This window comes from Quercus suber, unplaced genomic scaffold, assembly GCF_002906115.3.
Source record: "Quercus suber isolate HL8 unplaced genomic scaffold, Cork oak 2.0 scaffold_426, whole genome shotgun sequence".
Lineage (NCBI taxonomy): Eukaryota > Viridiplantae > Streptophyta > Magnoliopsida > Fagales > Fagaceae > Quercus > Quercus suber.
In genome coordinates this window covers 420,136-437,146 of record NW_027069877.1, presented here as the reverse complement: position 1 = coordinate 437,146, position 17,011 = coordinate 420,136, and the positions used below count along the sequence as shown (strand labels likewise).

General features: G+C 34.4%; 1 protein-coding gene across 2 annotated transcripts; it reads right to left on the bottom strand.

Moving 5' to 3' along the window:
* Positions 1–939: 939 nt before the first annotated feature.
* LOC112021715 (F-box/kelch-repeat protein At3g23880) lies at positions 940–15,370 on the bottom strand. 2 transcript variants are annotated; one of them, XM_065761721.1, is made up of 5 exons: positions 14,045–15,370; positions 2,361–2,694; positions 2,118–2,240; positions 1,921–1,990; positions 940–1,142 (listed from the first exon to the last, which is right to left on the bottom strand). In XM_065761721.1, exons 1-5 carry the CDS (start codon positions 15,178–15,180, stop codon positions 1,081–1,083), a joined length of 1,725 nt encoding a protein of 574 aa, XP_065617793.1. In that variant the 5' UTR covers positions 15,181–15,370; the 3' UTR covers positions 940–1,080. The 2 variants fall into 2 exon arrangements, with proteins under 2 accessions (XP_065617793.1, XP_023910050.1); XM_024054282.2 differs by lacking the exons at positions 940–1,142; positions 1,921–1,990; positions 2,118–2,240; positions 2,361–2,694 and adding exons at positions 9,128–9,611; positions 9,736–9,913 and having other exon boundaries at positions 14,045–15,366.
* Between the last annotated feature and the right edge of the window lie 1,641 nt (positions 15,371–17,011).

Below are 17,011 nucleotides of genomic sequence, written 5' to 3'. Positions count from 1 at the left end.
CCTACTTGCTAGTAAAGCTAAATTAAACTTGATTATAAAAAAAAAAAAAAAAAAAAAAAAAAAAAAAAAAAAAAAAAAAAAAAAAAAGAAAAAGAAAAGAAAAAAAAAAGAAGAAGCTAAATTAAGCTCACAAAGCGCTTTAAATCCCATTCCTGCATGTTACTTGGGTACCCACATTTTGTCCCATCTCAACTAGTGTTTTTTTTTTCCTTTCTCTGTCCATATGAATCTACTAGAATTTTCACATCTTAGAAACCAAGTCTCGCATAATTCCTCTAAGAGCCTAAAATTGAGACAACTCATAGCGTATATAAAAATGACAAAGGCCACTGCCTTGATTAGTGTTTCTTTCCTGGCTTGAAATAGTAGCTTCTCTTTTTACTTTTGAAGCTTCTTCTATATCCTTTCTTTTATTTTAACAAACACTTTTTTATTTTTTATTTTTATCTTTAAATTCAATGAGGCTAGCAAGAGGTATTTTTCATATTGATTCTCATTCAGTGCTAAACTCCTAGCATGGTTAGGATTACATCTTGCCTCTCAACTAATATATTTCCACTAAAAATATATATATTTTCTTCTCACAGATTACTATCTAATCTAAGTTCTCTTTATATCGTCTGAGGATATATTTGATTTCTATGTACAATCCATGGATGGCAGATGCTCAGCAGAACACAGGAATATCATTTGCAAAGAAAATGTGAGTAATTTTTGGAATTCTCCTGCCATTGGCCACTCCATGCAAGCTTTTTTTAGTTTGCACCCAATGCAAATGCATGTAGTCGAGAGAGAGGGAGAGAGAGAGGGCCTTATTTCAAACCCCTCGTGGGATAAATATATCCCTTTGGTTCTCCATTTAACAAAATAAAATAACAATAGAGACATTTCTTTACAATTGATATCCATTATTCATGAAAACCCAATCTTATCAATTTTTTCAAGGAACACTCATTTTACCCTACCATAAGTCTTATTCAAATCTAGTTTTAAGGCCATATGACCCCATCTGTCTTTGACTATTAAATAAGAATACATAGGCATGTTACTTGAGATGGAAGCTAGTTCACTTTATAAACGCTATATGCATCTCCAAATTTCCTTTAACACTTTGAATTGCATCAATTCTCTGGTTAATGTCACTGGACATTCAGCAAAAACAAAAATTGTCAGTAGACACCTCTATTGTTATTACTTATTAGAAACAATGGTGAAAATAATACTGGCACATACTATACATGTCTCCTCTGTGGCATCTGCAGAGTGAGAGAGGGGATAATCTTATATATTCAGCCCAACTGCCCAAGGACACGTCATGATTTTATATATTCAGATCAGACGTGAGGCCAAGAACGCATGTAATGATTTTATATATTCAGTTGTAAGACGTGGTTACTAAAAAATAGTTGTTACAGACATAGATGTTTTAGTTTGGGAAGATGAAATCACAAAATTTCCCATGCTAAATGCATCCAAAGTGGCTGCCATTTTTTTTTAGTCAATAAAATGAGTTTGTAATGTCAAGAAGATTAACTGTATCAAGAAGAGAATTCAAATTGGACATATATTGTTCTAATTATATGCTATGAGGTAAATTGTAATTTTTCCTAAATCATTATGAAGCATAACTCTTTAGACAATATGTTTGGTCAATGAAAGTAGCCTTATTATCTTTTTATCAATTATATATATATATATATTATCAAATAAAACCATCTAAAAGAATATCCTCTCATAATACATAATTTACTAAATTCATAGAAGACTACTATTTTTTTCATCTTCTTCAAAACATACAAAACAATACCTTTCATGTCAATCACAAATTTTAGTGTGTCAAATCAAGACCATAATTTCCCAACAATAACAAAATATTAGGAAAAAAAATCTCATTCCCACCGCAAGGTCACATTTCCTGACCTGCAGAAGAGGATCTTTGTTGCACTTGTGTTAAACTTTGATCTCCAGCACCACTAAACATGTCCCCAGCCTAATAAATAAGATAAATAACTCCAATTAACATTATACCACAACTCTAAATACTGCATAAAGTAACGCATTTACTTTTAAAAAAAAAACGCAATATATTTATAATAAAAGCACAATGAAATAATAACCTGGCCCCTGAATTGTTGAATCAAAAATAGCACTTTTGATTTTATAGTGTACATTCTCTCCAATTGTGATTTTAAAAAGGTAATTTTCTCCATCTGCTGTTGTAATATTGTCTCTACTTCAGCCTATAATATAAGATAAATAACTCCAATTAACAATATAACACAACTCTATATACTGCATAAAGTAATACATTAACATTTAAAATATATATATTTATAACAAAAGCACACAAAATTACTAACCTGGCCCCTTAATTCTTGAATTATAAAGACCACTTTTGATTTTACAGTATCCATTTTCTCCATTTTTGATATTAAAGTGGCTATTTTCTCCATCTGCTGTTGTAGTATTGTCACTTGTTTACACAGAAATGCCTCTTGTCGCTGACATACTCTCTCATCACATGTCATTGCCCCTTGTAGAGTCATTAGCATTGTCTCTTGTATATGTATTAGTGCTTCGTGATGATGTACTAGTTTCTGTTGAAACTGGCATTCACTCTCTTCTCCTTGTATTGCCTCTTGTAGCAGATGTCTTGCCCTTTGTAGCACTCTCTCTTCTTCATCTGAAGTCACCCTGGAAATTTGGTAGCAATAGATACACTAAAAGGCTTGGATGGTTGAAATACAAAAAATTATTTGAACTAAGTAAAACCAACAAATATCATGTTAGAAACTAGCAAGCAACCCATTAAAGAAAATCCACACAATCAACCATTTAAACAAGAGAAAAAGGAAGTTATGAAGATGTCTATATTTTCAAATTTCTTGCATATTAAGCTGCAAAATTACAAACACAGTAAGGGATGAGGTGGATGACTTTACCTACTACAAATGTTTTGGGCATGAAGAAGAATCAAATTTAAGCGTGAATGACCTTTATCTAAAAAAAGTGAATTCAGAGAGAGAATCCTCTAAATCTTACGGGTATGAAAAGTCATCAAATAGAAGCTTTACTAAATAAAAAGAGAAACAAAACCCTGATAGAAAATAACTAGAACCCAAAGATTGTAACATGAAAAGTTTGGCTACCAAAGATTGTGGCCAGAGACTTAGTGTTAGAGAACAGTGAAACAAAAAAAAAAAAAAAAAAGAAGGTTATTACTGAAGAAGTTTGAGTGGGTTTTGTGGAAATGGAGCTCTATAATGACTACAAGTTTGAGAAATCTTTAATGCTATTTATTTCACTTAAATTCCAAAAGTGAACAATAGGTGTCTTGTGTTAGACCCCAATGCTTTCAATAAGGTTGGAAAATCCTTTATGTGTTTATTTCCAATAAATGTCTTTGAAAGCAAACTCAATGGCAGTGTTTTTAGAGTAATTTGTAGACCGTACACTGAAATGATATGTGATTATTTTAACTGGGGCTATGTCATATATCTGTTAGAGTCAATTTTGGTGAAGGAGGAAGTGGGTTTGGTTTTCTATTTGGACAATTTGGTTGTCAACCATGGTAAATAGAACCACGATTTTCTTTTCTAATAGTTCAAGAGGACTGAGACAATGAGACCCTTTCTCCATCCTTCTTTTAATTTTGGTTTTGGAAGTACATAATAGGATGTTACACAATGCTGTGAAGGGTGGGTACTTAGCTGCATTTCAAGTTGAGGAAGGAAGTGAAGGGGTTATGGACAGCTCTCCCCTTTTGTTTGCTCATTATACAATACTATTTGTGACGTAAATTCTGATCAACTTGGCTCTATCTGATGTTTTCCTTCTCGGTTTTGAAGCAGTCTCAGAATTAAGTGCTAACCTAAGTAAAACAGAGCTTGTACCAACAGGTGTAATGAAGCTAGTCTTGGTTTTGGGTTTTAGGGTGGTAACTCTACCTATGGTATACTTGGGATTACTCCAGGTTTGTCCTTTACGGCACAACCAGTTTGGAAAGAAATCATTGAAAAGGTAGAAAACAAACTAGCAAGTTGGAAGAAGCAATATTTATCAAAAGGAGGAATGATCACTCTTATCAAAAGTAGATTTATCTAGACTACCAATGTGGATAAATAATCTTTTCCATATCAACACACAACCAAAATAAATAAATGCAGTGCTGAAGCTAATTCTACATCATCTATTCAGCTAAACAAAACAGTACTTATTTTTGGGCAAACCCCATATTTATTACATTTTTACAACAAACCTTGGGGTTGTCACTAGGATCACCCTGATGCAACTCCCACACTCAATACAATGTGATACATTTAATCAATCAAAACCCCTAACAAAATGTCATGACTCTAGCTACAGTTACATGGTTCTAAAAACTTTTAAATGTTTGGCTCATCTCTTTTATATATATATATATATATATAGTTCCATCTTATACTTTGTTGAATGTACAACAGTGCAAAATAACATGTCATGTACAAAACACAAAATCAGAAGGCAATGGGTGATCAAATCAGAAAAATCTAAGCAAGTCTAATGAAACAGTAAGTGCAAAGCACATTTTGATATTGAATATGGATTAGTCGTGACAAGTTCAGCATATAGAAAAAGAAAGTAACATCAGTCTTTCTTCTATATTTACCATTTCCAGCTTGCAAATGTTTAAGCTCATCATCAATGACAACCACAAAATTGCATTTAATAGTTCTGACCACTCTTTATAGCAAGTTGATAACAAATTAACATACAAAAGCAGTACAGTATCTAGTTAATGCCAATCCAGTCTTTCATTTATATTTACCAATTCTAGCTTGCAAAACCAAAAAATTGTATTCAAGGATTCTGACCACCGTTTTTGATAACAAATTAACATCCGAAAGCAGTATATTGAGGTTTGGAACTTCATGTTTACTTATAACCACACAACAGTATCTAGTATATACCAAGAAATTAAATAAAACTGAGAGAAGCAAATGCTGAAATTTTGAGTTAGATCAAGCTCATACCTGCATTTCCTCTTCCTGTTCACTCTCCTTTTGGAAACTGTGTCATTTGGTCTGTTGAGTAAGACAAGGTTCTCCATATAATTATCAACACAAAAATAGTATGGCCTACCACAAATCCCCAAATTCTTAACTTGTTCACTCTTAGGGTCATATGAAGACAGCTCCCAACCAATTGGTTCTTTTGCCTCTACTAATATATTACCATTCCCTTGGAGACCTAATACCCTTATAATTTTTCCTCCATTGAGATTAATGGTGAACTGTTTAGTCCAAGAATCAACAACGCCATACTCTTTCATCACCCAAATGGAACAGCATTTGTTGACCGTGTTTTTACGAGTATCATAACATAATAGAGAAAGAGATCCCCCAATTACTGAGGTCTGAACATCACCCCACCCAAATGCACCATTTGGCAATGATATCAAGCGAAAAACCTCGTCACCCAATTCAAATGACAAGACTAATGGACCACTGGGTTTGTTCTTATCATATACCGCAAAATGGACAGCCCCATTTAAAGAAGCTGCCGGTCGAGTCCAATCAGAAAAACCAATACCCGGTGGAAAAGGGGCACTAGTTATTCTCCAAGAGCCCTCATTAAGTGAATAAATCTCTATTAGAGGTGGTTTTCTATCTGGAAATGCAATCCTCACCACCTTATAATCATTAGTTCGCGGATCAAACCTAAAGTGCTCGTGTTCATGAAGACTGAACAAGCCATTCGCGGAACCAATTAACTCAAAATGTTGGATACGACGACTCGTGAGTGGGAACTCAATGCTTTGAATTTGATCAAATGAGTCATTGTTATCGTCGATTAATTTGTAGTGATCTACATAAGGCCTATCAAGGCAGTGCCTAACAATTAAATTGTTGGAGTTGGAGGGAAGTGAAAGTGATCGAGTGAGATGGGAATTGATGAAGACAGAGCTTGTAATTAGAGAGTTCCATGATTTTGAAACGCACCTGAATTGAATTAGGGATTTGACGGGAAGTCTGTGTAGAATTTCCAGCACCACTTCCTCTGGGAGATAGTCTGACATTCCTAATCAAATTTCAAGCTTTGGTTCGAGACTCACTGTTTTGCTTTGTTTTTGTTTTTTGAACTGCGGTTTTGTTGTAAACCGTGCAATTTCTTTTACTCAAAAAGAATAATCAAACAAATTAGCGGCAAGATTTTTCTTTTACTAACAAAAATTTAGGGGGGAAGACTCCCGCCATTGAAACCTCTAATATTTGCTTGGTTTTGTGTGTGTGTTTTTTTTTAAGACCAAGCTTTTTTGGTTTTCTTTTTTTCTTTTTCTTTTTTTCCTTTTATAAAAAAATTAAGAAACAAACACACATAAAAAAGAAAAGAACGAAGAGAGGGTATGAGATTAAAAAAAAAAAAAAAAATAGATACAATGCATGGTAAAGTTTTACATGAAATAATTAATTGTTTTTTTGAAAACGAAATAATTAATTGTTTCAATCTTTTATTTTTTTGTCTAATTGTAAAATTTAATAATTATGGTTATTATTAATAGTATGGCTGTCCACAAGTTGTGTTTGTATCTAACCCAAAACCGACTTAATCATTTTAGGTCTCCCATAGTTGGACTCATTGCTGATCGATAAAAAGAGCCAGTTCAGTGGTCGGATGTCTTCAATTTTTTGGTTGGGTCTTGGTCAATTTCGAAGAGATTAGGTTGGATCTTGCTGGATTTTATTAGATCTCAGCAGATCTTGAAGAGATCAAGCTGAATCTCAAAGAGATTAGGTCGAATTTCCACGAGATCTTGCCAAATCTCAACAGATTGGACAAAACCAGACCTACCAACCCCTCCAATCAATGGAGAACAGCAGGTTTCCAGTGTGTAGACTATCGGGTTGGTTGGAAATTGGTTTTCCACGCTCAAACCTGTCAACCGACCCATCGATCTCGAGTTTTGGGGGTGGAAACTTGCTGTTGACCGTCGTTGTCACCGAGTAGGCTGGTTTTCAGGTCGAATTGGCCGGGTACCAGGTTTGGTTGGACACCCCTAATTAATAAGTATTTATTTTATTTTTGTTTGTAAATGAAATATGATCTCGTAAGATTTTAATAAATATTTAAATATAAAGTATAATTAAAATTCGATTTGCTTGAGGCCTAGTATTTTGACTCTCATCGTTTTAATCAATGAATGATATTTGATGTCGCTTTAAAAATATATATATATATATATATATATTATATTTCAAAGATATGTCTAGCATCTAAATATCATTTGTCAAAATGCTTTAAATACTATACCACTCTTTTAAAAAATAAAATAGTAAACAGTATCAAAAGAAGAATTTAAAACAATTAGATATCGTTTATTATTATTATTATGACTATACAATACTATATTATTATAGGATTAGACCTTTCATTAAATCATTATGAACTATAACTTTTTATAGACGGTATGTTTTGTCATTGAAAGTTTGCAAGTATTTTTAATATTTTTTTAATTTTCTTTCAAATTTAGATTAAAAAAAAAACTATTAGATTAGTTGAAATTTAACAGGTCTTTTATAAAAAGTCAAGGCAAAACACCCAAATTGACGGGAGAAATAATGTACACCCACCTCCACAGCAACTTAAAATCGTTGATCAATCAATGGGCTCACTATAGCTTCGGGGTGGAACTTGTACTAACAAAAGAAATAAACCTAAAACCTTCACAAGTTATGGAGATGTTCATCTATGATCAATCAATGAGCTCATTACAACTTTGAGATAGAGCTTTACTGGTGATACTAGCATGTAAGATATTGGGGTGGAGAGCTATTTGTCACTCTAAATCTTGACTTTTATTACATCAACTATTCTCCATCTCATAAACATACTAAGCACCATAAACTATCCCCAAGCATAAGCCCTTCCCTAAAACTCTGGGCTTTAAGGGATGGGCTTATGCTCTGTGTTAATTTAAACCGGTTGGCTGTTGAAATTGTAGTTGATGCTAAAGTTGTTCTTGGTTGGGTGACGGAAGAGTTTAACTATATTTTACACCATGCTCATCTTATCATGGATTGTAAGATCCTCATCAACCGGATTCTTTAGGTGAAGATAAAGCTTTGCTTTCGTGAAGCTAACAAGTGTTCAAACTTATTGGTTAGGAAGGGATTGAGCACTGAAAAGTGAAAACGATATCCTTTGGTTGACTGTTTCTGTTTTTTTTTTTTTTTTTTTTTTTTTTTTTTTTTTTAATAAAAAATAAAATTAGGTCAAGACTCTTGCCATTGAAACCCTCTAAAAATGTCTTCAAGTTTTAGTAAGGACACCATCACACCAACATTTACTTAGTTTTGAAAAGCAACACTTTTTTATGGGTAAAAATTTAGGGCTGTCCACAGGTTGTTTCAAGTCGTGTTTGCGCCCAACCCAAACTCGATCCAACTCCGTCAAGTGGTAAATCGAAGGACCTATTGTCAACTAAGATGGTTATCAAATTGGTTCGAGTTGGGCTTTGTATGAGTCAAGTCGGTTTCAATTGGAATCAGGAAGGAGGAGACAATCATCAGATCTCATCGAAGACTTTAATTTTCCTCCTCATCTTGTTGAAGATCACAAGATGTCAACCAGATCTGAGTAGAGATCACAATATTTTTGCCAAATTTAGGCAAAATCCTGGACAACAATGTGATTTGGGTTAAATTCTTGGTAAAAATGGAAGATTCCAATAAGATTTCTAAGATACTTGGTGGTGGGTTGGTCGAGTAAGTTTATATCAAGTTTCAAAAGGGAGACCCACCACTCGTCTTGCTCCCAATGGGTTTTGGAGGACACTTGTCACCAACCACCATAGTCATTGTTTTGGGCAATGATCGACTGGATTCTGGCAGTTAAGGTGGGTGGATTGTGGGTGACTAGTGGATAGCATAGGTAAAATATAATTAACACCAATAAAATTTAGGCTAATACTAGTCTAGTTCAAGACATGCTTACTAAAAAAAATTGTAAAATATGGATGTTTTAAGAAGAGAATTTAAGGTAAAGCAAACTTAAAAATAAGGGATAATAAGAAGAAAATTTAAATTGGGCTTATTTTTTTCAATTATATGCTATTAGTATTGGAGCTTAGTAATAATTTTTTCTAAATCATTATGAAGTATGAACCATAACTTTTTACATAGAATATTTGGTCATTAAACGTAACCATGTAATTAAGAACAATAACTTTAGGTGTACAAAATATTTTACACCTACAGACAAATTGTTAATTGTAGATGATAAACACCTATCTACTCAACCATAGTGTGAAAAATATTGTCGTGATTATAGAACTACACAATAAAGAACATCCTATCATAACACAAAATTTACTAAAAATTCATTGAAGACTACTTCTAAACATACAGCAAACTACTTTTCATATCAATCACAGATTTTACGAGTCTCAAATTAAGACCATAATTTCCCAATTGTAGCAAAATATCACGACAGAATCTCAGTCCCACAATAAGGTCACGTTTTCCCATTTTTCGTTCATCAAAATACTGTCACATTTCCTGATTTGCAGAAGGGGATCCTAGTTGTACTTGTGTCGCACTTTGATCTCCAGCACCACTAAACATGTCTCCAGACTAAAGGAAAAAAAAAAAAAACTCCAATTAAAATTTTAACACAAATCTAAAAACTGCATAAAGATATACATTTATTTTAAAAATCACATAATTTATTTATGCCAAAAACATAACAAAGTATAACCTGGCCCCTTAATTGTTGAATCAAAATGATCAATTGTGATTTTAAGTGGTCATTTTCTCTGTCTGTCTTGCCATTTCCTGTCAGCTGCTTAAGTATTGTCTCCAGCAGCGGCATTAATGTCTTTTGTTGGCATACTCTCTCTTCAAGCCGGCGTACTCTCTCTTTATCAGAAGTAGACCTGGAAATTTGGTAGCAATATATGCAACAAAAAGCTTAGTAGTTGAGATATAAAAATGAATTGAACAACTAAGTAAAACTAACCAATACCATTTTAGAAAGCAACCAATTATATAAAATCCACACAATCAACTATTTATACCAAAGAAAAAGGGAGTTATGAATATGGATGCAACTAAGTTGTCAAATTTCTTGCGGATTAAGCTGCTAAATTACAGAAGTATGAAGGGATGAGATGGATGACTTTACCTCAGAATGAATTCAAAGGAAGAATCCTCTCAATCTTGTGGACATGAAGAATAGTCAAATTTCAGTGTGAATGACCTCATTTCAGTTAATGTAAATTCAGAGAGAGAATCCTCTTGAAACTTTTGGGCATGAAGAACCATCATATAGAAGCATTACCCTAGAGAGAGAAAAAAAAAAAAAAAATCCCTACTACAAAAAAATAACTAGAAACCCAAACCAAAAAAGAAATACACCTCTCCATCATCAACTTAACAAATCTCAAAAACCCAATATAACCAAGTCGAAGCAATTGATAAAAGAAGAAATAAAACTCGGAGACAAAAGGTACCTAAAAAGCCCTTAGTGGCTAGTGAGAATTGAACCTAATAATAAAATCTAGAAAATAGAAACAATGCATGAATCAATAAACAAAATTTGGAGAAAAGCATGTGAAATCAAAATTTAAAGAAAGAAAAATGCAGATAATTGAGGTTGGTGGATTGGCTTTTGTACCTTTCTTTATGGGGACCTAAATTTGAAGCAAAGCAATAAGAAGTAAAAGTGCAATGCAAATGTTAGAGAGAAAAGACTAAAGAGTATGATAAATTGTCTTGCTACAAGAGATGGTGGCCAGAGACTAAGTGTTAGAGAACAATGAAAAATAAATGAAGGTTATTACTGAAGTGATAAGAGTGAGTTTTGAGGAAATGGAGCCCTATAATAACTTCAAGTTTGAGAAAACGTCCGAGAAGTCTTTCAATTCTATTTATGTCACTTTGATTCCGAAATACCAAGTGGTGGCATCAATATCAAGGATTTTCTCCATGTTAGCTTGGTTGGAAACAGCTACATGCTTATGGCAAAGGTGTTGGCTAATCTCTTTACATAAACCCAAAAAAGAGAAAAGGAAAAAGCAAGTGCAGGCTGATTGGTTAAATGTACGATAGGTGTCTTGTGTTAGACCCAAATGCTTACAATGAAGTTTGGCAAACTTCATAGCAGTGTTTTTGGGGTAATTTGAAAGTTGAACACTGAAATGATATATGATCATGTTAACTAGGCTTTACATATACAGGGACAGACTCGATTTTGGTGAAAATGGAGGAAGTGCGTTTGGTTTTCTGTTTGGACAGTTGGTTCTCAATCACGGTTAATAGAAGCAGAATTGGCTTTTCCAATAGTTCAAGAGAACCAAGTCGAGAAGACCCTATTCCCATGCTTATTTTAATTTTAGTTATGAAAGTACATAATGGGACATTACATAAAGTTGTAGCCTGCATTTCAAGTTGGGAAGAAAGTAAAAGGGTGATACAGTACATAGGTTGTTAAAGTCAATGAAAAGTACGAGTCCAAAAAAATCTAGCATAGTAGAAAATGAAGACTGCTTAAAGCAGCTCATTTCTTATTTTATATCCCTGCCCTCCATGTACTCCCTCAATTCCCCACTATCTATCCCAACATGACCATTCAAGTCTCCCCAATAAAAACCTTTATCCTTTTGATATACTTTGAATAAACTCATTCATACCCTCCCAAAATTATTTCTTAATGGATTCTTCTAAATCTATTTGAGGAACATTAATGCTAACTAAGTTGGTTGTCACTTCCCCTCGACAAATTCTATTAAAATAAGTCTATCTCCTATTTTCTTAATTTGACAACTTCCACTTTACAGCTTTTCTCTACAACCATCCCTACCTGAAATCTATTGCTCTTATTCCCTGTATCTCACAATTTATACTTAGTATGCTTAATTTCTCTAGATTTGTCACCTACCCACTTAGTCTTCAAGACTATTTTCTTTACCCACACCCCTACATTAAAGTACGGGACCACTTGCCCACTTCTCACTGCACCTACGTCCAATGTTCATTCAGAAAGGAGGTTTGGGTTTTTGAAGCTTCGTTTGTTTCAATTTAGCCTTGCTTGGGAAGTGACTTTGGTGACATTTGACTACGAAGAATGCCTACTAGTATATAGTAATTGCTTCAAAATATGGTAGCATGTGGGGTAATTGGATGACAGTTGAGTCACTGGTGTCAGTGTCCCAGGTTAGCTTATAGAAATACATTCGAAATGGGTGGAATAGGCTGGTCTAGATTTTAAAGTTTGTCGTGGTGAGTTGTGCTAATATTCTTTTTTGGTTCAATTGTTGGTGTGGGGACATGATGCTTTTCTGAACCTATCTGGTTGGCTAGGGATAAAAATGCTGCAGTGGCAGATGTGATGTAGTCACAAAATGGGTTTGTTTTTTGAAATGACATATTTACAAGGCCCCGTGAAGACTGGGAGTTGGAATCTATGCAGTCTTTCTTCAACTATTGATATTTTGCGAAACTAGGAGCTGGAGAGGATCTTTTTAAGATGGCCCCCCGACTACAAGTGGAGGTTTTTGTTGAGTTAGTGGAAGTTTTGACACTAGATTGTTGAACAAAAGACTGAACAAGAGAGCTTTTATTTAAAAACTTGACTCTTTAAATTACAACACTTTACAAAATCCCATACACTGACACTAGTGCACTGCAAACATGGCACTTACTCACCAAATACACTCGCACACACCTCACTTCTAGACACCTACACACACTAGCTCTTGACTCTATTTCGCTTTACACACTTGCCACCTATGGCATACTTCATCACCTCATACAACTTCACACATCTCTCACTTGGTGCTTTATAACACTCACTCACTTCACACACACCTCTCACTAGTCTCACACTCTACTTCACAAGTCTCTCACAGCTCATGCCACAAGTGGGAACCAAAGGTTCCTATTTATATAAGCATGAGGTCGGTTAAGCAACCAACATTGAAGCTTCTAGCTTCATCTAATTTCTACCACCAGAGTTCTAGTAGTTCCAGGCTTTATTTTATTATTATTTTAATATCTAGCACATGACAGCCTCTAGAATATTCAACAATTTGTGGCTGAGTTTTACTTTTAAATAGAAGTCTCTAAAGATACCTCATAGAGAAATTCAAAAAGAGCATCATGGAGAAATTTTAGGGATGCAAGAGAATTTTCTAGAGAATGAGGGAGAGGCGGTGCTTGATTTTAACAGTTTTGAGGTTAAATCTTATTATAAAGCTCTATCTCCTTCTGGTTATTATTCTTGTCCTTGGAAGCCTATATGGAAGGCAAAGGTCCCAAGGAAGATAGCTTCCTCTACATGGACAACCACTGAGGGGAAAATTTTAACCATGGATAATCTCTGTATGCAAGGATTGTGTGTGGTAGATTGGTGTTCCTTGTGTAAACGGAGTGGTGAGTCTGCTGATCACCTGTTACTCCATTGTTGTTTTTGTGTATGATACTTGGTCAATAGTGTTTGGTATGTTTGGGTGATGCCTTAAGAGTGCTCTGGCATCCTAGAGTGTTGAACAGGGAGGTTTGGCCGTTGTCAAAATACAGTTATTTGGAGTTCTATACCGTCATGACTCTACCTACAGTTACATGGCTAATATAACTTTTAAATGTTTGGCATCATCCTATACTTTGTTTAATTTACAATGAAGCAAAACATTTCGCGAACATAACAGAGTATCATAAGGCAAAGGCAGATCATATCAGAAAAATCTTAGCATGTGTAGTGAAATGGAAAGAGTAAAACACATGAGATATTAAAAAGGGATTAGATGTGACAAGTTCAGTATATGAAAAAGGGAATAACATCAGTCTTTCATTTATATTTCCCAATTCCAGCAAAAAAAAAAAAAAAAAAAAATGCATTTAACAATTCTGACCACTCTTTTGATAACAAATTAACATCCGAAAGCAGTATATTGAGGTTTGGAACTTCAAGTTTACTTATAACCATAAAACAGTATCTAGTATATACCAAGAAATTAAATAAAACTTAGAAGTAAATGCTGAAATTTTGAGTTAAATCAAGCTCATACCTGCATTTCCTCTTCCTGCTCACTCTCCTTTCGAAAACTGTGTCATTTGGTCTGTTGAGTAAGACAAGGTTCTCCATATAATTATCAACACAAAAATGGAATGGCCTGCCACAAATCCCCAAATTCTTCCCTTGTTCACTCTTAGGGTCATATGAAGACAGCTCCCAACCAATTGGTACTTTTGCCTCAAATAATATATTACCATTCCCTTGGAGACCAAATACTCTAAACATTTCTCCTCCATTGAGATTAATGGTGAACTGTTTAGTCCAAGAATCAACAACGCCATACTCTTTCATCACCCAAATGGAACAGCATTTGTTTTTACAAATATCATAACATAATAGAGAAAGAGATCCCCCAATTACTAAGGTATGAACACTCCACCCAAATGCACCATTTGGCAATGGTATCAAGCGAAAAACCTCATCACCCAAATCAAATGACAAGACTAATTGACAACTGGGTATGTTCTCATCATATACCGCAAAATGGACAGCCCCATTTAAAGAAGCTGCCGGTAGACGCCAATCAGAAAACCAAATACCCGGCGGAAAAGGGGCACTAGTTATTCTCCAAGAGCCCTCATTAAGAGAATAAATCTCTATTAGATGTGGTTTGGCCTCTTCAGACATATCAGTGCTATTTGGAAATGCAATCCTCACCACCTTATAATCATTAGTTCGCGGATCAAACCCGAATGCTTGGCGACAAGACCCAAAGTATGAGGAAGGCTTTGGAAGGGTAATAAATTTTCTAATAGAGGGATTCCAAAGAATAAAGCGCTCTTGTTCATAAAGACTGAACAAGCCATTCGCGGAACCAATTAACATAAAATGTTTGATACGACGACTCGTGAGTGGGAACTCAATGTTTTGAATTTGATCAAATGAGTCACCGTTGTCGTCAATTAATTTGTAGTGGTCTACATAAGGACTATCAACGCAGTGCCTAACGATTAATTTGTTGGAGTTGGAAGGGAGTGAAAGTGATCGAGTGAGATGGGAATTGATGAAGGCAGAGCTTGTAATTAGAGAGTTCCATGATTTTGAAACGCACCTGAATTGAATTAGGGATTTGACCGGAAGTCTGTGTAGAATTTCCAGCACAACTTCCTCTGGGAGATAGTCTGACATTCCTAATCAAATTTCAAGCTTTTCTGAAATTTCAATTTCAAGCTTTGGTTCGCGACTTACTGTTTTGCTTTGTTTTTGTTTTTTGAGGTGCGGTTTGTTGTAAACCGTGCAATTTCTTTTACTCAAAGAGAATAATCAAACAAATTAGCGGCAAGATTTTTCTTTTACCCAAAAAAATTAGGGGGAAAACTCCCGCCATTGAAACCTCTAATATTTGCTTGGTTTTGTGTGTTTTTTTTTTTTTTTTTAAGACCAAGCTTTTTCGGATTTCTTTTCGGTGTTTTTTTTTTAATTAATTAATAATTAATTAATTTTTATTTTTTATAATTTTATAAAAAAATTCAAAAACAAACGCACATAAAAAAAGAAAGGAATGGAGAGAGGGCATGAGATTTAAAAAAAAAAAAAAAAAGTTACAATGCATGGTAAAGTTTTACATGATATAATTAATTGTTTCAATCTTTTATTTTTTGTCTAATTGTAAAATTTAATAATTATGGTTATTATTAATAGTTGGGCTGTCCACGAGTCGAGTTTGTACCTAACTTAGAATCGACCCAATCACTTCGGGTCTCCCATACCTAGACTCACTATCGATCAGAAGAAGGAGGCAATTTGGGTGGTCAGATGTCTTCAATTTTTAGTCAGGTATCGGTCGATTTCAGATTGTGCAAAATGTCGTTGGATTTGGCATAAATCGGCCAGATTTTGCCAAGATCTATTGGTTTTAGTCGGATATAATTAGATCTCGATAGATTGGCCAAAACTAGACCAACTAACCACTCCAATCAATAAAAAATAGCAAGTTTCTAGTGTGTAAATAGTCAGGTTGGTTGGAAATTAGTTTTCCATGCTTAAACCTGTCAACCGACCCACCGGTCTCGAGTTTTAGGGGTGGAGACCCGCTGTTGATCTTTACTATCGTCAAGTCAGTCGGTTTTCGGGTCGTATTGGCCGAGTAAGGCAGGTTGGTCGAGTACTAGGTTTGGTTGGACACCCCTAATTAATAGGTATTTATTACATTTTTGTTTGTAAATGAAATATGATTTGGTAAGATTTTAATAGATATTTAAACATAAAGCGTAATTAAAATTCAATTAAAAAATATATAATGGAATAATAATGATGTATTAAATTATAAAAGGTTTTAAGTTTACTTGACAAAATATTATAACACTTATTTCATATATTATATATTTCATACATATGTCTAGCATCTAAATATCATTTGTCAAAATGCTTTAAATACTATAACACTTTTTAAATGAAAAATTAAATAGGAAGCGGTATCAAAAGAAGTTTTTTTTTTTTTTTTTTTTTTTGAGAAAGAGCACTGTAATTTTATTAACGAAAGGCTGATTTGGCTTGAATTATAGCGGAGAGGTGTGGAGGAACATCCTCCATCTACACCGATAACTCGCTAACATGTCTAGCAATGTTGTGAACTGCACTATTATCCTTTCTTTTGACATGACTAAACTCCATGGATTCAAATTGGTTTGCTAACCTCTTTGCATCGTCTACCAAGTGTTCGTAGTCTGTCAACAATAATCCCTCACACATTAGGGCATCTATAGTGTTCTTGGAATCCCCCTCAAGGACAATAGGTGAGAGACCAATATCTAGAGCCAACCTGAGTGCTCTCTTAGCTACAATCACTTCCACAACAGTAACCAAGTAGGGCAAAGTGAGTATCTCGTCCAAGGATTCTACGACCTAACCCTTATCATCTCAGATTACAACTCCCACACCCACTGAATTTTGTTCTCGGAAAATAGAACCATCAAAGTTCACCTTCTGGATCGACCATGGAGGTGGTTTCCAAATGCGC

What these genes read in the sequence shown, in the direction of transcription:
- LOC112021715 (XM_065761721.1), bottom strand. Translation starts at nt 15,180, where the DNA reads ATGTCAGACTATCTCCCAGAGGAAGTTGTGCTGGAAATTCTACACAGA. An exon ending in TTCAAGAATTAAGGGGCCAG is followed by an intron (nt 2,241 to 2,360) that starts GTTAGTAATTTT and finishes CTTATATTATAG; the next exon opens with GCTGAAGTAGAGACAATATT. An exon ending in ACAAAGATCCTCTTCTGCAG is followed by an intron (nt 1,143 to 1,920) that starts GTCAGGAAATGT and finishes CTGAATGTCCAG; the next exon opens with TGACATTAACCAGAGAATTG.